The following is a 20771-nucleotide window of genomic DNA, read 5'->3' as shown; positions in this document are numbered from 1 at the left end:
CACCAAATCACATTCTGAGTGTTACCATAACGCAACGCTCCTTTTATTTAGGAAATAATTAAAATGTAGCCATTCCTAAAATCCCATTTTTCTGTTTTGGTATTTATGAATGCTGATTTTTAATACCGATGATTTCATAGGAGTCCATTTTTTTCGAATTGCTTTTATTAAATAAAACTTATATTACAGTAACCAAACAGCAAACATACACAAATAAATAAAATGAAAAGTGCTGAGAAAATGTAAAAAGGCCCATGATATTGTCAAAGATGAATACCAGAATGGGAAACAAATAAGTTCTCTCCCAATGCATCAAAAATGTGTTGTCCATTGTTTTAAACTGCTATAATACTGAGTTCCGTTCAGAGTCTATATTATACAATCTGTTGCAACTGTTTCACAATACTGAGATCTATTTTCAAAATTGTTTCAGTTTTAAGATCATTAAAACAATTTAATAAATGCACTTCAGGGATTTTGTGATACACTGACTCGTGTTGATTTAAATTTAAATATAAATTACATTAAATTCATGATTAATATCATGATGTAAACATGATGGAAAAGAACAGTAGGTAATGAATGTTTTTTTTCTGAGAAGGAAAGTAAGTGGCTGTTCTTATAAAACTGAGGAAGTAACTATTTAACTTTTTTTAAAAGCTAAAAGGATTTCTGCGATGGATGTGCAAATGAACAAATGTAATACGATTAAAATTACAGTTTTCAATGTTTCTTTCACACTTGTAGCTCAGTGCCGTAGAAAACAGACCTTTCCTCATCACAAACAAAACAAACTGCGAGAAGAAATATACATATTCTCAATATTACAATGTCAATACACAAAAATGTAAAAAAATAATCAAAATACTTATAAATCAATTGGAGATTCTCACAAGTATAGAAATAAAAGTGTTTGTATATTTAGAAATAATGGGGATGTGCTTTGGTATTTTAGGAGATTTACTGTAAAACTGTAAGGTTTTAGGCTCTAATGCATCCATTCAGTGTATAATACTCCTCATTATAATCATCAAATAAATTACAACAAATCAGGGAGAGCTGAGTGTCAGCTGATTCTAACACATCCACAGCCTAGTTTGAACAGTACATTCTGTTGTGATATTGGGCCTTGGACGAACCTCAGTAATTTATTTGTATTATCATAACTTGCAGAATTCTTAACCAAAAAAGCTACTTTTAGGGTCTTTCAATGGGTGGTGAGTTAAAGCATCCTTTGGGAATAGTGCTCTGGATCGCCTTTAAGTTTTTAATATCTTCCATGATAATGTCAATGTCTCTGTTAAGACTCTTGATCCGCTCTTGCTGTGTGTACTCCATCTGCACAAGGTTGTCCAGTCTAGGCTGCAATGTTGTGACTGTGCTCCTGGCATTGCTGATCGATTCCTGGAGCTCCGCCAGCCTCGTCTCATCCACACCACCAGACGAGTCTGAGTTGGGGGGAAAACGAGACATTAAAAAGGTGCCGGACAGAATTACACAGCCTCACAAGCCACGACCTTCATGCCTAATGAGGATCTCATCCAGGAATGTAGCCATCTTATCCTACATCTGAACAGAGAGAATAAAGAAGAGACATCTGTGGTAATAAACTGTGAAGTCGGAAGAATGATTCAGAATTTGTGTTCAAAAGTATTTTTCTAATGTTTCTTTCATATTATACAGTAAGTAGGGATTCAACTACTGTACTTATTCAACTAAGGGATTTTAAAGGTTTTTTTCCCAATTCTCTGTAAATGAACACCGCTATTTGACTGAGATACAGTACATTCACATACTGTGTTTTCTGTGTTTTGTAACTGTGAGTCCAATACCTACCTAATGTGTTCAGAAGACTGTTGATGGTACGCAGTGTTGCTCCCACAGCCTTCCTAGAATCTACTGCTTTGTTGTAAGCTGCAGTGGCCTGTCTTATAGCCTAGGAAAAAAGCAAACAAAATGAATATCAAAATGATACGTTAGAAAGTGTAAGGTTGCAAGAAGTCACAGCACAGCTCAGCAAAGGTTTAAAATGAGTTTTAATTTATCCCAAAAAAGACCTTTTCCAGAGAACAAACAGGATCACATAAAATTGCATTCTCCTGTATGCTCAGCATCCATAGATTTACAAGCAGCTTTTATACTTTAGACCATTCCTCTCACTTATCGTAAATATCATATAAGAGTAGCCTTAGAACCAGAATATATTTAGCACAATTGTATTTTGACAATGGTTAACCCTGCCTTCCAGTTGCTCCAAAATAACACATACTGTCTCTGTAAATAGACACACAACCAGTGTCTGTCTGTCCTCCACAGCACACAAGTCAAATTCTTCAAATGTCAAGTTTATTTGGAGCCCTGATGGACACAAAATAATAAAAATACTGTAATGGCAGCGGGCATAAACCAGCGATAATCAATATAATAAACTTTATTTTATACACTGCCTTTAAAAGGGGTTTCCCAAAAGGCATATGAAGCTCAAGTAACCAAATATTGCGCAACACATCATGGGAGTAAACTTTCATTGTTCGTTTGCAGCTAACACTCGCTCCACACTCAAACCTCTATTGTGCAACACATTGCACTTTGCACCTCCTCAATAAACAGTATTTCCCCTACCCTTTTTGCCTCTTCTTTCTCCCCATTGGCTTTATTCCTCTCTGCAGTCAGGTCCCTGACTGTGGCTAAGGTCTGGAACTGCAGGCCACTCAGGGAATTTTTCAAGGTGGTGGCTTCGTTCAGTAAACCATTAGAGCCCGTAAGAGTGCTGACAGCTCCCTACAAAACACAAAGACGAAAGATACTTCTAGAAAAAATGAAAGAATTAAATGGCTTCCAGGATGCAGCACAGTGATGCAGTGGTTAGCAGCGCTGGGGCCCTGGGTTCAGTTCCGGACCTGGGCTGCTACCTGTGTGAAGTTTGTATTTTCTCCCTGTGTTTGCTTGCATTTCCTCTGTGTGCTCCAGTTTCCTCCCACAGGCCAAAAACCAATGGAAGATTAATTGGCTTCTGGGAAAACTGGCCCTACTGTAGGAGAGCGCATGCCTGTGTTTGTGTGCCCTCGGATGGACTGGCACCCCGTAGAGGGTGTACCCTGCCTTGCACCTCTTGTTTGCTGAGGTTCAGGCTCCTCTGCGGCCCTTAATTGGAAGAAGCAGTTAGAAAATAGATGGACAGATGGTTTCTGGGAGGTTTCTCAAACTGTCAATGGCACAATTTAAAGTGAAAGCTGGGAGAAATGAAAACAAAATTGGATGATATGTTGGCATACATTGTAAATATACTGCTTTCCCTGCCTTAACAGGTTAAATTCTTATTAATTTGCATTCCTCAAGTTATAGACATTGTTCATACCTCCATCTGTTCCACAATATTCTTCAATTCACCAACTTTCATTTGTGCTTCGTTAATATCCCCTCCCGTGTTCCCAAGAATGGACTCAGTCTTGGTGTTGCTTTGGACAGCCTCTTGGATAATGTTGCCAATTAAAGGGATTCTCCTTATAGCCCTGTCAGCTTCTGCCTTGTTTGTGCTAAGCTGCCCATCAAAATCTAGGGAAAACACAAGAGTTATTTTTACATCAGTACAACTCACCAAGAACAGGCCAAACATAAAAAGGCTTCACTAAAGGAGACAAATAGGACTCCAGGTCAGAATGGAGAATCTCCTGAAGCTCTTTCGGTAATTTTACGTATGTGTTGTTTTAAGTGAACAGTACAGATATACAGTATAACAATTAAAGGTGGGTTCTTTATAAAGTTCCCAAAGATAAGTGAAAAGGCTATCTCAATTTCGTCATAACGTCTATGACTTATTTTGTCCCTTTTCCTACCTTTTAGGTTTCCCAGCACTTGTTCTACACCATTTACATTCATCTGGATGTCTCTCAGAGAGGCAACTGCTTCAGCCTTGGCAGCATTTGCCCTTGCTAAAAGTTGATCATGACGCTGCAATTAAATAACATCAAATTATCAGAAGCAATTACTTCATTGGATTAAAATTCTTTAAAATTAATAATAATTTGCCTACAAAATATCATTGTACAACACTGGGTTTTAGTACTTCAAGACACAGATCAGAAACATTCATCATCAATGCAAGTGAATTCCTAAAGGTTGTGTAATTTGCAGTAATCACAGGTAAGTAGACATGAAATGTAGTTTTTTTTAAATAAAAAAGAGTTTCTAAATGACCATTTCTAGCAGAGCTACCAGAAGCTTCAGTAATTCTACAAAAATGTATAACTGTACTTCAGCTTAAAGGCTTTCAGATTCTGGAGGATACTGATGGCATAAATTACAGAATTCCAATGTACGTGTTGGAATATGGCAAAAAACTACTCTCCTACTCTACTCTACTAAATTTGTGCTATTATCTAACTGTTCTGAATCCAGTCCATTACAGTAAAGTAACAAAACACATCACTGACCAAGCAACCTTCACAGGTTTGAAGAGCAAATAACAATTTGAATTTCATTAGCTGGATGTTTTTGTTTTTTAAAGCAGGGAAACCACCTACTGATTTTGACCAGAAGAGTAATTCCTACACAAATCCTTGATGTGCAAGTCAGACAAAAGAGTGGCTGTAAAAACAAAGAAGGGTACGGTAACCATTTTCTAACTTCATGTCCCAGAGGCATCCTTATTACCTGCTGATCAGCTTTTCCTTTCAATAAGAGATCCCGTGCCTGGTTCTTGGCGTCAGTGATGCCACCCTGTAGTGTCCGATAGTCCGAGAGTTGATCCTCTGCTCTGCGTTTCAGGCTGTCGGCACTGCTTTTAACATTCTGAATCTCCCTCTGTAGGCACAGTGAAAACAGCACCATGTAAAAACCTTTGCTTTAAAGTGTCTTGAGGTTTATTGAATCTTAGGGCTATGATTTCTAAAAAGGTCTCTGACAGGTTGTACAGGTTTTAAATCATTTGTTATTCGGTTAATTGAAAATTCAATCTATTAATAATTAGAAGTGGTCCATTTTCTTTGCCATTTGGAGTTTCTAAACCCTAGATGAGTTACTAATAGGTTAGAAGTTACAAAACTGCTAGGTTAAAAATCTAAAAGATTATCTTATGGACTCTTGTCCTTGGAAAATCTGTATTTCATATTACTATGCTGCTCCTCTGGGCGGTGGTAACCTGAAAGCTGCAGTACTCATTGCTGGATGACGTGTAGTAACTGCTAGTAAGAGTCTGAATCACAAGAATGAAGAGACATACCTGGATGGAGTCTGGAATAAGACGCTCCAAGGAGATTATCTCATTTAATGCTTCAGTTGCTGTCCTGCTTTCTGCCTGAGCCCCTGAGCTCACACTGGCTGCCCGGTTTTCCAAGTCTTTGACTTTAGCTACATCTCTGTTATACCTGCAGAAAAATGGTTGAATAACATTACCATCCTCTTAATGTCTAATAAAATAGGACCCTCTGGTAAGGTGCTTATGTAGGTGCTGTTTCACAAAGGTATCAGCATATCCACTATTGAAGAGTAAATAGTTAACAAGCTCTGTTTTCAATAACTGGAATGAAAAGAAAAGAATGGTCAGGAAAAAAGGAAGTTTCATGTGCATGAATTTAGCATTTTGTACTCTCAATATAAAGCTCACTCACTGTGCTCTGAGGTCTCCAATAACTTCAGTAACTTTGTTCTCTCCATTGATGACATTCCGCATCAGAGACAGGGCTCTGTCTACATCCAGAAGACTGCTTTTCGCTGTTTGCTCTATTTTGTTTGCTTCATCCTTGTGGCTGCGAAATGACACACACGTGAGCTGTGCAAATCTGAGCCCATGTTCTGTCTTACACAGGCACAGAAAGTTAGCAGACAAGACACTTACCTCTGAGCTAGCGAGGTCGCTGTCTGTACCAGGCTTGACAGGCGATTTGTGCTTACCCCAGGGCCTTCATCCTGCACTGGCAACTCCTACAAGGTGAACAAGAAATGGAATATTGAAATACACTAAGCTTTTTAATGTATGATTTATCACACACAGCCCATACCATTACAATACAATGTAACATACAGAGAATCTGATGTCTGAGAACCTGTTTGCTTTTGTTACAGATCCACACATACACATAGAAAACACCGACATATACAGTATACAGTACATACAGTATCATACAGGCAGTGTTTGGGAAAGTCACTTTAAAAAAGTAATCAAGTGCAGTTAAATGTTACCCGTGTAATGATTACTTTTTTAAATTAATACTTTATATACAGACCGTAATTGATGAGTGATTAACGGATGACGTTTTAAAATCCCCCCACTCCCGTATGTAAACGTAACTGTAGTGGATTATTTCTAGACATGAGGGCTTTTGTTCAAAAATTAGTTGGTATCATTCAGTATAGTGCCTAATGCTCTAGATTTTGTGTCGTTTGGTTACAAACAAGGCTTCACATGGGAGAAGCGCTAATTTCATCCCGTGAAGGTTTAGAGCTGTTGATGATTTAAAGAGCCATGGGCATCTACTGAATTCCTAGCTCTGAGCTAGGAATCCCAGCTTCTCAAGATTACTTCGTGCTCTATTGCAACTTTTGAGTCTGACGAGTGCGTATCGGTTCAAAAACTTACCACCCGTCTTATTTCCAGTTTTGCTAAATCAAGTTTCTGCCTAGCGTCGTTGATCAGTTGCTTGATGTTGGACACCTGCCTCTGATACTGCTGATTCTGCAAAGTCATGCCATCCACCGTCCGAGAGATGGCCTCGAGGTTTCTGGTTTGGACGGACTGAGTGCTCTTTATATTAGATACCCGGGTCTGTAGTTCTTTCTCCGAAACTAAGAAAATATGAAGGAGACAAGGAAAACTGTTTATAATTGTAAAATGAATCAAGTGAGATTAACGGAACCACAAAGATGTTTAGATTAGAAACTCTAAAGAACTTTTAATGTCTGACTGCTTGAACAGAGTTCCTATAAAACCGCTAATTTACTCCAACAGGTTAGTACTTAAGCAGTAAACGAAAACCGAGGCCTACCTACAGAGCCAGCAGAGGGTGCTATGCCTCTACTAGGATATTTTGGTCCTTTTCTTAATATTTATCATAATAACCATTAACTAAAAATAATGCCTTCAGAAATTAAGTTACACATTGCTTTCATTTTGCAATAGCAACATTACGCTGATTTTCTAAGCCTTTTCTGTACGTGATTTATACCGTTTTGTACATTGTGTAAAGCGTTTTATTGGCCAGGTGTTAAATCTTAAGCGTTGCGCCTCGAAATAATATCAACTTGCCTGATAATTTCCCAGTGTTTTGCTCCATGTTTGCAACGAGTTTTTCGGCTTCTGCAAGAGTTTTTTCCATCTCCACGTCATTTACTGGGACTTGGCCGTTCTGAATATTCGTAAACAGGGCTTCTATGTCTCGAAGTTTTCTTGAGTATCTCTCAATCTGGAAGACGAAACTCGAGATCAGCATATTCTGGTATGATTTAAATTGCTCTCACTACTGAGTTAAGGAAAACAATACAATGACATTACCTTTGAATACTGCAATCACAGCAAAGAGAACTCAATAAAATAGACGGGTTTCCACTGATGCATATTAGATGAACAGAAAACTCAGTACAGTGCATTACTTTCATACGAGTAATTTTGATACAAATGTTATAGAATCTTCGAAACTAATATTTTACGATATTTAAACTAATCGTTGCTTACCACAAGAGAATTCTACAACCCTATTCTAGTTTAAATTTTGAGATTTCTATATTGCGACAGAATAATCTAGTAGTTTCAGTAATGCAGCTCAGAGAATTTCTATTGACTACGGAGCCCCCAATATACTGCTCACAGTTTATTTGCCTTTTTTAGATAAAGGCAAGAAAAAAAACAAAACAAAAATTGCTCTTAAATAACTGAACAAAATTAACATTAGGACAGCTAGTAAATTCATACTGCTGCAGTCACACATGGCCAAAAACCATCCTGTTTAATTTACTTCACTTTACGAAAATCACAGCATTTTCTGGTTGCCAGGGCCTACCTGATATTTTATTGGGTCATAGCAGGTTGGGCATACAGAACGCTCACATTTGAGCCCCTCAAAGCCTTCTCTGCACGAACACTGACCGATATTGTTGCATCTGTTGGACAAAGAGCCCAGGGGATTGCAGTTGCAAGCTGTGGAGAAGAGGAAAGATGTGTGATAAACATTCAACCTTATCAACTGTTAATAGATTATGGTTTGCGCTAGATCCATCGATCCATTTTCCAACTGCTTCTTCCAGCTCAATGTCACTGGGGAGCCACAGCCTATCCCAGCAAGCAATAGGCACAAGGCAGGATACACCCTGGACAGGATGCCAGTCCATCGCAGGGCACACACACGGACACAAACACGCACACGCTCACATCAGGGCCAGTTTTCCCAGAAGCCAGTTAACCTACCAGTACTGTATGCTCAGCACTCTGTAATGCTAACCACTGCACCACCATGCCTCCTCCTCTACTCAAGATATGAAACAGCTGATTTCTAACAGCTGAATATGTTTGTTCTTTTTTTATTTTACCTGCACCCCAGAAGTACAACGTAATGTAATATTTAATCATTTTAATGCTATTGTTTTTCTCAAAATTGCATCTTGTTGACTGGCTTTCGGATGAGACGTTGAACCGAGGTCCTGACTCTCAGTGGTCATTAAAGATCCTGCGATTGACTGGCGCCCCGTCCAGGGTGTACCCTGCCTTGCGCCCATTGCTTTCTGGGTAGGCTCCTGCTTCCAGCGACCCCTTATGGTATAAAGTGGTTTGGCAAATGACATGACATGACATTCTGTTGAGATTATACCCCATAAAGGTGGTGTCATACTGTACATTTCCACCAAACCAGCAGCAGGGGTCAGATCTCAGGTGAAATCGTCCGCAGAGCAGCTGTAATGCTGTGGACTCTTCACAGAGAAGGCTTAAGCCACAGGACATCGCACGTACGTAAGCAGGTCTGAGTGGGGTCGACCAGGTAAGGGCTCCTGTAGAAGCCCTCAAGGCACTGCTCGCAGTAGAAGCCTGTTGTGTTGTGGATGCACTTCAGGCACTCTCCAGTCAGGCGGTTGCAGTTGCCAACCGCATTGAGGTCGATGTGCCCATTGCACTGGCAGCGCTGGCAGGGCCGAGGCAGGCGGTTCAGACCCTGGGGATCGCCATAGAAACCATCTTCACACACGTCACAGCGTGGGCCTGTCAGGAAACGCATGAGGTCAGGATATGTTATGAAGGAACTGAAGAAATCTACTGACTCTCCAGTCATCATTATTGATATTCCCACTCATATTATTTTTCCAATTGATTTCTGTAACTTATGACTCACTATTATACTCATGTGTCTGTGTACTCTTGTATCATTCTGGCCTAAGTCTTAAGATATATGAAGCTAACATCCTACATTCCTCACCAAAATGTTTGGGAAATACTGACGTAATCTGGAAGAGGAGGTGGGCTGGCTAAATGATAATCAATTACTGTACAATTTATTAAGCAATGAGCATCAGAAATTTAGGAAGAGGTGGGGAATAGTTAGCCAGCCACTCCTACCTGAAGCTTTCCTGACAGCTTGCCTCTGATCCTAACATGTGCTGTGCTACTGACCTGTGATTCCTGCAGGACATCGATCGCACTTGACCTCCAGTGTGCTGGGGTTGACTGAACAGCTGGACCCAAGGGCACAGGGGCAAACCAGGCAGGAGCCGGGGTTCCGAGGGTCGTTATAGGAACCAGGAGGGCATGACACATCCCCTCGGTTCTCGTCTCCAGAGAAGCAATCTCCTATAACAGATCAAAAAATAAACCGCACATTAGCAAGGTGCACCGCACGCAGTCTGTTAGGCCTGCATGAAGATTTACAGAGCAGCTGCAATGAAATGCAGAAATGACTCCTTCCCAAAGGCTGTGGCGTTGATGTCTACCTGTTTCAGGATCACAGCTGCCTCCTCTGCAGTTACAGGGCACACATTCGCTGAAGGGGCCACTGCTGGGAGGTGTCCTCTTGAACCCTGGGGCACACTTCTCACAGAACTGCCCGTTATAGCCCTTGGGGCAGTTACACCTCTCTACCCACCAGGCAGGGGCACCAGACCCACGACGGGCTGACACTAGTGTCACATCATCCAGGTAGCCTCGGCCTGTAAACGGGGGAAACACAGAGTTCCACAGTGAGCAAAGTCAGAGTCCTCCTGAGCATTCTGCCACGGTGTCACATTTGCAAACATTTTTCTGTAAGATAACTGAAAGTTTCTCTCATGGTATCAAGCCAGTGAAAAATAACTCTGCCTTGCGTATCTCTAAGAAGTAGTTTTATTTGGGAGTGATGTGGGAAGGGGATTCCTTTTGAGATAGATTTTCAGATAAAACACTGTACCAACCATATACATCTTCTGTAATATTATTCAAATAATATAGTAATATTATTCTTTAATATGTAACACACCCATCGTGTATTTTGGTTGGTTTCAAAAGCAATAAAACCACATGTAAAAAAAGTACCCCTGATGCCGACTGGATACAGTTATAGCTTATGGTCAGTCTGAAGTCCCAAAAAGATACTGTACTTATTATGGAATTGAATGGAATTTCAGAACGTACTGTTTTCACCATAGGTGCCTCGGATCTTGATGGCTGTCAGGTTCTGAAGCAGCTTCTGGAACTGGAGAGCAGTGAGCTGTGGCTGCCATTTACTCTGTGGCTGCTCATCAAGCCTGCAGATGTACAGAGTGTGTGTTGTAAGCAGTATAATGCATTGCACGTGATGAGTAGCACATAAATCCCACAAAAATGGTATTATATCAATAAACATAAACACTTAGAAATGATACGGATGAGTATTACAGTGCAATTTTCCTCTGTCTTCAAGGACTTCCACCAAGCTGCTAACTGAGAAGAAAAACAAGGATGAGGTTTTATCCAGAACAGCTGCAAGCTGTGGGAAGACCTGCCCTTACTTGAAGGAGTATGTTATTTTCTGACCACAGGGCACGCTTCTTCTCAGGTCAGCCAGTGGAGCTGCCACCTTCAGCCCCGCACCCTCCAGCACAACATCTGAGGTGGACGGCTGGCGATGCCCTCTGTCCACCCTGAAGGAGAAGGACAGGGTCTGCCCATAGCTCAGCATCTGGTTCCCCAGGAAGGAGTCTGTGCGGCAAAAGAAAGCAGGGAGAAAGTGTCTTTAACCAAAGGCAAAAGCCACAACCTAGATATTTAATCATGCATGCAATAAGAAATCAGCTCAAATTGTTTTGTTAAGGATTTCAAGGTAGTGTTTTGCAAGAAAATAAGCATGGGATCTTTTATTTTTGAAGATTTTAAACTTCATATCTTTTAATTTCATCTGATATTTGTCTTTCAGTGAGGTGATTTTGGGTACCTGAAAGAATGTGAAGTTCAGCCTTTGTCAAGGCCAGCTAAAACTCAAAGTATCGTTGCAGTCAAACAACAGCACCACTACATTCCTTTTCTTCAGCCGTTTACACTTTTAATTTGAATAAATGTTTATACTATGTAAATTTGTATTTAGTAGGACAGCAACCTTTGGAAGTGTAAATAGTAAAAACATATACTGTAATATCTCAGAAACAAATTAAAAAAAACAATTTAATTTCATTCAAAGATGGTGGTTTTCTAATTCCAGTGTGCAAATGAAAAGCTTTTGGGTTACATACTGTAGTAAATAAAACAACTTGACCAAATTAACCATAGATATGCACAACAGAACGATTTATCCAAAAAGTTGAAAGGTAAACATAGCATTTTTTTAACGTGCTACTGAAATTACAAAAAATGAAGTAGCACTGTGATAAAGAGGACACAGGAGCAACTGCTGCTTACAGTATATTGACTCTCAATATGGGTGTCCTTTACTGAGTATGTATACAGCAAAGACAGTTCTTCCCTACAGGCTGAAGTGTTTAGATTTCTATTAAGTAGAGGTGATTTTTCTCTGTTTCTGCAAACAAATATTCTGAATTAATCAGGATCTGTGTTTGTTCTGTTTAGATTTCCAGATACTGACCTCTCTTTAGAAGTGTATGTACCCGAAAATGTCAACTGGCAGTATTTAGTACAGTAATGGAATGTAGTAGGTCTTAGGCACTACTATGGCTGCCCCCTCCAAAGTTCCTCACCTGGCGCATATAGGTAGACTGGGATGTTATCCCTGGATGTCACTTCAATGTCACGATGCCTCTGGGACCAGCCAAACTGCACGCTGGAGCCCTTTCGGAAAGCAGCAAGCCATCCTTCGGGATCTAATCCCAACAGGAAGTCAATTAGAATTTGTCTAGAAGTAGCCATTATTCACCCTAGGTACTTTCATCTATTGATCTTGTTCTTTTCCCTTTTTTAATACATTTTGAATTTGCCGCATGGCCCAAAAGTAAGTGGCAATCCATTAGACCACTTTCCATTTTCAGGAATCACAGAGACCTGCTTCTGTTGAAAATGACTGACGTAGCTCTCCGAAAGAAGGAAACTGTTGATAAGAAAACAGTTCTAGCATTCAGGCGGAACACCAGAACAATGTCTACATACATCAGCGGAGTTCATTCAAAATCAAACTGGGTGTAATGGGAAATAGGATGACTGTTGAACAACAGAAATAGAGAACTTGTTCAGATTCATTCTCTGCTGTTTCAAAGTCAACTCAGCTGGCTCTCACATCCACACTTCAGTTTGAGAAATTGTTACCCAGGAGATAGCTAAGAATAAAAGTTTTCTATTCTTCCTTACATAAGGCAAAGTTATGTCTCTCAAGGTAGATTAAGTGATGAGGCACATATTCTGTAAGTTCTTCTCTGACCTTGGTTGTCCGATTAATGCTTTGATATCCAAGAGCACTTGTTTGAGCATTCTGGCTTCTTACAGTAATCCTTTATTGTTTCTCAAATAAGTCATTCATTTGTATCAGATAGTTCAGATCAACCCTCAGGCTGCCCTACTTTCCTAAAACCCTTCAGCAAGGAAGGACTTACTGCTGTCGAACGTGGAGGTGATGGAGTGGGCTGTGTACCCATCGGCTGAGCTACAGTCTGTGGAGTGTCCATAGCAGAAACAGGACAGACATTCAGCAGGATTATCAGTTAGCTGGCCATTAATGCCTAGACTGCACCTACAGAAGAAAAACAAAGCAACCAAGCCCATTATAGTCTCTGTCAATTGTATCAATGGACTGATATTTACAAGACTTCTACTGTGACACGGTGTCCTTCACTGTGGATCTGGAGAACATTAGCTTCTGAGTTTTAAATCACATAAAACCCAGTTGGCATCCAAAAGGTCAATATCTGAATATTGAGAATCTGAATTAAATAAAGTTGCCCAAAATCTAGAGATCTAAAAATGAAACAATCATAAAACTTTTCAAAATGCAATGTTATTAAAATTACCCTGATGTTAATACGTCATATTTGTTGCCTGGTGTACACTGCATGGGCTGTAGCTCCCTCTGTGCATCAGCCTATGGAATTGAGACTTACCTTCCTGTACAGCCTGTCTGTGTGAGCCTGGCTCCTGACTGACAGCGGTCACACTTCTCTCCCAGAATTCCAGGTTTGCAGCTACAGCGCCCATTGCTGTCGCACTGTGAGCTGACTGATCCTGAATTCAACAGAACAGGAAACATCATTACAAGATATTATTTCCTGTGACTTGTATTTCCAAATCCTTAGTGTTGTCTTATAGCAGTGTCAGTCCTTTCAGCAAAGACTCCAAACTGTTAGAAAATGATCTGTTAAATTAAAAAAGCTGTGTAAAATAATATTTTAATTTTTATTTCAATGTTTAACTTCAAGCATGCTCATTTCTAGTTTTAGAATTCCATGGCTAATATATTTCAATCAATTGCATTGTTTTAAGCTTAATTAGTAGTTTGTGTCTTAAAGGAAAGAAGAATTACAGTATTTCACACTTGTTTGCTATTTGTGGAGATTTAAAAAATCTATTTCAATAGGTTTGATTATAACTACTCAAAGGAAGCCCTTGAAATATTAACAATGTATTTTGTAATCAAGCAGACAAGACACCTTATGAAAACATTTATAGATCATCTCCTATGGTAAGAAAATCACTGAAATTATTTATATCCCATTCTAGACAGACCCAACCACAGTCTGTACTAAGGATGCATATCAAACTCCTGCCACCTAATTAGTGTCCTGGGTGAAGTCAGTGGATGACATGGGACTTGTCATATCAGGCACATGACTTGAGATGTACAGGTTGAAATGAATCACCTGAATCAGAGGAGAAGTCATTTGGCTTGTGGTGTGTGATGAAGTACTGAAAGCAATTTAGCAGGATTGTCATGGTGTGCTACAGTATGTGTCTCAGTGAAACATTACCACAATGACTGGGCATGGACCTGCCCAAGAGGGAGACATGTCAGCTCATAATTAAGCATAATATTAGCCTTGACAATCTTGTGCGATGACACTTATTTGCCATGAAGTTACAATGTTGAAGGAAACAAATTACAGTAGCAATAAAGCAGCACTTCAGAATCACTAGTGTTACAGACTCCATGCTTCACAGAAGATTTTGTTAACCTTGAAGAGGTTTTTGTTCAGTTTTTCTCTTCAATGGAGCATTGAAGACATGGATACAACAGGGAAACGTCCAGCATTTCAGTAAGAGTCATGTCATAATGCCTGTTTGCCATGTTCAGAACCAATTTAGAAAACTAATTTCTCAAAGTAGGGCTCCTGTTTACAGAGCACACAGTGCAATTGGACAGAATCAGTGTGGGGGTAATTAAAATGACACTGGGCAAAGCCATTGGCTAGTCATCTCCTGACAGTCATGGCTACAGACACATTCAAAAAGCTCAGCAGACAGCCATTAACATACCACAACAGGTCTGTGGGAGTCTGGAACATCTATCCAGCCATGTTGTCAAAGCCAGTATTAGTGTCCTTCAAGAAACAGCTGGATCAACTAGCGACTAAACAACAAACAGGCTAGATGGGCGGAATGGCCTCCCCTATATACATGTGCTGTTTCGAAAGGAAACCTGGGAGATGCTTAACTGCTGTCTCCTGATAGACAAAGCACGGACAGATTTCTGGGACTTACCCAGGGGATTGCAGCTACAGGCCTGGCATCGGTCTCCCGCCCTCTGGCGGAAATAGCCCGTCTTACACCTCTCACAGTTGCGTCCGTCTGTGTTGTCGATGCAGTTCAAACAGCGCACTCCCTCCGCATCCACAGTGCACTGGTGAGACTTCCCGTTACAATTACAGCGAGCTCCTGGTAAAAAAAAATCAGACGTTGTTACACTGTTAGACTGGAAATCAGTTCAGGCCCTTTAAATGAATTCTCCCTGTTTCTTGGCAAAGCCTTCACTGTTCATTCTTGAGATATGTCCAACGGTTTGCTCTTGTGTCTTGTAGGCCTATATTAAACACTCAATAGTCTGAACTCAGTGATGAACAATCTCAATAATTGCTCCAATAATAACTGAATAATAATAGAATATATTTTAATTATAAAGCACCTTTCCAAACCCAAGAATGTTGTACAAAGTGATCAAGAACAATTAAAAGTAAAAGAGAAAAATTCATACTTGTATATATGAACATATAGGTTCATACATAGAGATAGACATAGACCCCTGTGAGTTTTGAATTTGGATTTGAATAGAGTTAAACAAAAAAAGCACAGTCACCAAAAATCTGAGATTTAGGCCTAGGTACAGTGAGCAAAGGACCAGTCTCAAATGACCAGAGAAATAACATCAATGCTTACAAAATATGCTTTAGAAATGCAGGATACATTTCACAGCTGAGCAGATACAAGGAAAGCACTAAATCATTTTACCAAACAAACAATTTAGTTGCAGTTATATGCAGAGGTGCTTTACCTATCCCAGATTACATAATGTTTGTGAAAGATAATATAATTTTGCAAAGTGTGTGGGGACTGGATGCTCACCTAATACTTCAGTCAAATCTACAGATTTTCTTTAGTTATCAATATTTGTGTTTAGGAAATGAGAAAGGAGGATTGAAAATACTTTAAATATTAAAAGAAGTGTAATTAATAATTTAAGGATCACGTAGATTAAAAAGAGAAACAAAAACCAGGTCTGTATCAGTGATGCATTCATCTGAATAAACAAAATGTCAGTTCTCAAACTCAGTGCCTGGAGGGACTGGAGTCTTTGGTTTTTGTTCCAACCTGAATAGTCTGTTAGGAAATTAACAGTTTTTTAGAAGATTTTTCTTAAGGCCTTTTACTGATGATTATGCATTACAGGTATAGTTACTCATAATTTTACATTTCAGTATAAAGACGTTATGTCACATTTTAGTGGTCTGAATACAACTGTGTAAGAAACAGGTAACATGACTGTTTTTTTCTTTAAAAATCAATTAAGCATACTAATGATCTGCACATTTCTTTCTTAGTTTTCGCTTGACAAGTCATTTCAGCAAAAGGAGCCCTAGTCAGTACTAGTCACTCTAGAATTTGCTAATGCAATTCAACAACATTCAACGGTTCCTTTGTACAGCCAAACTTAATTCTGTTTTATTACCTTCTGTACCAGGAAAGAGAAGAAATACTCTGATATTTTTGCTCAAAATTTTGAGTTAAGAACTCATGCCTGCCTACAGTATATTGTTACACCCAGGAATTTTCTTTGACAACTCAGCCCTACATCTGACCAGCAATGTGTTGCTAAAAGCCCACTTGCCAGTCTGGACATGGCTGACTGCTGGGGTACACTATGATCTTCCCCATACCTTCTCCGAAAGCGCTTTGACAGCTTTGGGAAAGATTATCACAGACCTACAGTTCCACCGCTATTGGAAACTTTAATGAATACGAAACAAAAAAGTAGTTTGGAGTTTATTCCCCTAGAGTTCCATCATTTGGCTTCAACACATACTTTTCTGCCAACTATAGGAATTTTTAGTAGTTCAGAATTCCGCATCACTTAAACATAGAAATTAAAATTAAAATTAAAATGGTATGTAATTTAGTGTTAAGAGCAGAATAGGGAATGGAGAAGAGAGACACGTTAAGTGAAATACAATTTTAAAACTGCAGCAAGTTAAAGGAGAATCTCATCTGTCTGTTAATCTGTCTGTTAATACCAAAGGTGAAATCTCACTAAATATCTTAACACTATGTTCACTATGTCACAACTTTCTATGTTTCAATTAAATTGTTTTACCATGGTGCATCATGAGTTTTTACTTTAAATAATCCTTTCATTCATTATTTTGAAGGGTCTGTTTAAGATGAAGCATGTGTGAGAAACCCATGCACCAAGAGTCCAGGTGGTCCCCTGGATTTTCAGGCGAGAGCACATGCAGTACAGTGTCTGATGGAGCTTTTGTCCTGAAAACAAATTATAAAGTGTGTCTTGCAAATTTCAGAACTTCAAAGGGAACAGCCTTTCCACCACGACCTCATGTCCTAACAGGATAAATGCCTTTCCAGTAGACTGTTCCCCACAATCTAAGGGCAGGGAACAGTCACTGCTTGGCAAAGTGGCTTGAGGCTTTAACCTGGGGTTTCATACCACAGCTTATCAGGCCAAGCCCAAAAAAGAATGAATGTTTTCAGTCTGTTCTAAAGATTTCATGCAACATTCTCTGGTCTGATCGTTGTTTACTCGTGTGATTGATTATGCAAATGAGCCTTTGTTTATCTGGACTGCTAGTCTTTGTTAAAACAGCCTTCCCACAGTTAAACTTCCACTTACACAACCAATGCTAGAGCTATTATCCTCTAGGCTTCTTCTGGGGCTATCAAGATTTACAGCTAAGTACATACAGTAATGTATTTGAGTAGTTGAACTCTACTTTCAGACCTTTCAGACTACTTTCAGACCTTATGGGGAAAAAGCAGTGGGGATTAAAATCACCATTGTGCATTTTGTTGTTTTTTTTTTTAAATGGGAAGTCACTCATACAGTAGCTCAAGCAGGTACTGTAGCTGCATCAGCATGCATTGGCTGCAAAGGAACAAGTAAAGGTGTATTCCATGCTGAAAAGAGAAGAAAAGACACACAACATTTCAACACCCGAAGAAGGCTCCACAGCCGAAATGTTGTGTTTCTTTTCTTCTCAACTTATACAGTAGCTCGTTGACAAACTATTGACTACTATGAAGGTGTCATCTTAGGTGTGATTTATAATAAAATGTTGTCTCGTAATACTTCTAATTTGTCCTATAAACATATAGTCAAATTTTTAAAAACAATTTTCTTTTTCTAACTTAATACGGGTATTTCCTATTTTTATATAATAAAACCATTATTTTTCAATCTTTATTCACTTTTATGCCTTTTTTTAAACCTCTAGAAGGCTTAGAAAAGGAAGTAACTAGGACTGAAATGTCTAATTTGCTTTAAATTATAGAGAATTATTTCTTCCATGCTGACTCTCATTTTCATATTACCAAAACCACAATTATAAGTGCAAATAATGTATTTTCCCAAACTATTTGCATAAACATGTGCAACCTGCCAAGAATTTGTCCAAGCCTGGCGTATGTCTGGAAAGTGTGATTGCTCTTGTCTGTGTTTAAGTCTACATAACAGGAATAACTTGAATTGCTCTCTTACTGCAATGAGACATTTGTGTACTTTCTGGAGAAATGTCAGCTCAACCTGTTATAGTTAATTAACACATTTCTAGGGAATGTAATGCTGGCTCCAGCTAACTTTTGCATAGTGTAGCAATTGGTATAAAAGAAAGAAGATTGAGCCTAAGGCTGTTATACCTTAGTATCTTGGGTTTTTTGCCATGTGGTTGCTGAGTTTGCTACAGGACTGAAACCATTAGGAAAGCAGCACTTTGCAATCCATTATTTTGGAGGTCTCACATGTTCTTGGTCTTGCTGAGTTATAAGTCTCATACAGTTCAAGCATATGTGAGTTAGGCTGCTTGGAGCTTGAGAATTTCAAGTCGTATACTATACATTTGAAACATGTTTTGGCAGCTGCAAGAGAGTCATGTGTGAATGATTCTGAGACTGGATAACATAGAGATCTAATGCCATCTGCTGTACAGTATGTGGGCCACAGTAGTGTAGTGGACTGTGGAGACATGAGTAGTAGGTTGTAGGTTCAAATCCTGTTGCTGTTATACGTGGAGTGAGGTAGGGGGTTACGCTAGTTTCTCTATCTCTGGTCCACACGGCTCTATAAATAGGGATTAGCATTCCTATAGAGATCCTTGGAGTCCCATCTAGGAGTGTTCTGTAGGCTGCTTAATACTATGGAAAGCAGTATAACTCCAAAAAAGATTTAACATTTACCTACAGTACAGTACATCTTAAAGCAGACTTTTGAGCTACAAGACATTTAAGAACACATTTTATTTGTAAGCATTGTCCAAAAACGCTTATAGCCCTGCGTGACAGTACATGATTATGACTGATTAAGTTAATTTGGGAGGCATTTGTTTCCAGATGCTGTAGCATGTAACAACATCACGTGGGCTACAGTGTATTTATTAAGCTAGGATATTAGAAAAAAAATAATTTGTACTAAATTGAGATTTAGATACAGTAAACGTTATTGGTAGGTATTAGCCAATATTTGTTTCAATGTGATTTTTAGTTTTTATCTAATAAATACAGTATGTAACTTTCTGCTATGAATGTTATTTTTGAAAAAAAGGAAATTCAGCAAACTGTTATAATAATATATTTTGTTAACATTTAATTTAATTTATTATAAAATAACATTTTTCTCATTTTCTTACTATTCTATATCACAAAATAATATATACTGTATGACCATAAATAACATTTATCAATCTAAATATAACATGAAATTAGTTATCTTTGAGTTCATGCACAAAAAATCAGTTATGACGACCAAAACTACTATTTATCTCATTCTATTTTGTCTGTAGGGTCACTTAAATATATTGTTTATTCTTATGTGCTGAAACATTAAATAATAAAAATCAAATTATTTAATTGTTTAATATTTTATAATAGTTGTAACAAATAGTACTAGAACATTTGTGTGTATTGCTAATTAAAATCTTAAATTAGTTTTAATATTATATAATTATATATAATTCTAGAAATATGATACCTTTTTTTCTGTTACCAAAATAAATGGGGTAGAATCTTAATAAAAAAAGAAAAAAAAAATTGAACGGTATAGCACTGTAAAGAGCTAATCCCAAAACCATGCTTGGGAATCCCTATATCTGTCGCAAGGGAAAATACACTGTAGCCCCCTTGCACTGTTTAACAGCATTAATTCTCATTAATGGGAAGACAAAAGATCAAAACTTGCTTAGTTTCAAGGAAATACAAATTGCAAAAAAAAAAGTTAGTCACATAAAATAAGTCCAGTATAATAGACAAATAAATATTGTTCACTTACGTTCGTATCTAAAAGTGCCACATACAGCTGGCAGGCTGAAAATGAGGATTCCAGTCCAAAATATCCACCCAGTCCTCATTCTGTATTCCCTGGATGAAAATCCTTCAACCTTGGAGTAGAGAAAACACAGACAGCAATCTCTCAGTTAAATCAAAATGCCTTCTTATCAAGTCCAGATAACAGATGCTCACTAGTCCAGATTCATTTGATGAGCCTGTTATAACATCCTGGGGGGGGGCGTTTTTTTGCCAGCACCCTTATGACTAATGCTGACAAAGGCTACAAGTAGCTCTGCAGACTTTACCCGAAAGTTTATGTACAAATGATTAAGAACCAAGCCCTATACGCTATCCAGTACAGGAGCTGAGTAAATAATGAAATAAGGAACTCACTCAAACCACGATAATGAGAGACACAGTGCTG

At 38.7% G+C, this 20771-nt stretch overlaps 1 protein-coding gene across 1 annotated transcript; it reads right to left on the bottom strand.

Annotated features, from left to right (window-relative positions):
* Positions 1-171: 171 nt before the first annotated feature.
* Positions 172-20463, bottom strand: lamc2 (laminin, gamma 2). The gene is made up of 22 exons (XM_088927678.1): positions 20349-20463; positions 15065-15238; positions 13471-13591; positions 12967-13103; positions 12121-12243; positions 10942-11131; positions 10586-10698; positions 9910-10125; positions 9593-9769; positions 8939-9184; positions 7995-8131; positions 7244-7400; positions 6578-6783; positions 5837-5922; positions 5610-5747; positions 5222-5366; positions 4654-4803; positions 3837-3951; positions 3359-3555; positions 2623-2781; positions 1837-1936; positions 172-1448 (listed from the first exon to the last, which is right to left on the bottom strand). Exons 1-22 carry the CDS (start codon positions 20425-20427, stop codon positions 1198-1200), a joined length of 3417 nt encoding a protein of 1138 aa, XP_088783804.1. The 5' UTR covers positions 20428-20463; the 3' UTR covers positions 172-1197.
* Between the last annotated feature and the right edge of the window lie 308 nt (positions 20464-20771).

The sequence above is a fragment of the Atractosteus spatula genome, chromosome 11 (assembly GCF_055471065.1).
Source record: "Atractosteus spatula isolate fAtrSpa1 chromosome 11, fAtrSpa1.hap1, whole genome shotgun sequence".
Classification (NCBI taxonomy): Eukaryota; Metazoa; Chordata; class Actinopteri; order Semionotiformes; family Lepisosteidae; genus Atractosteus; species Atractosteus spatula.
Note: the sequence above shows the minus strand (reverse complement) of the source record. Positions and strands in the feature narration are given on the sequence as shown.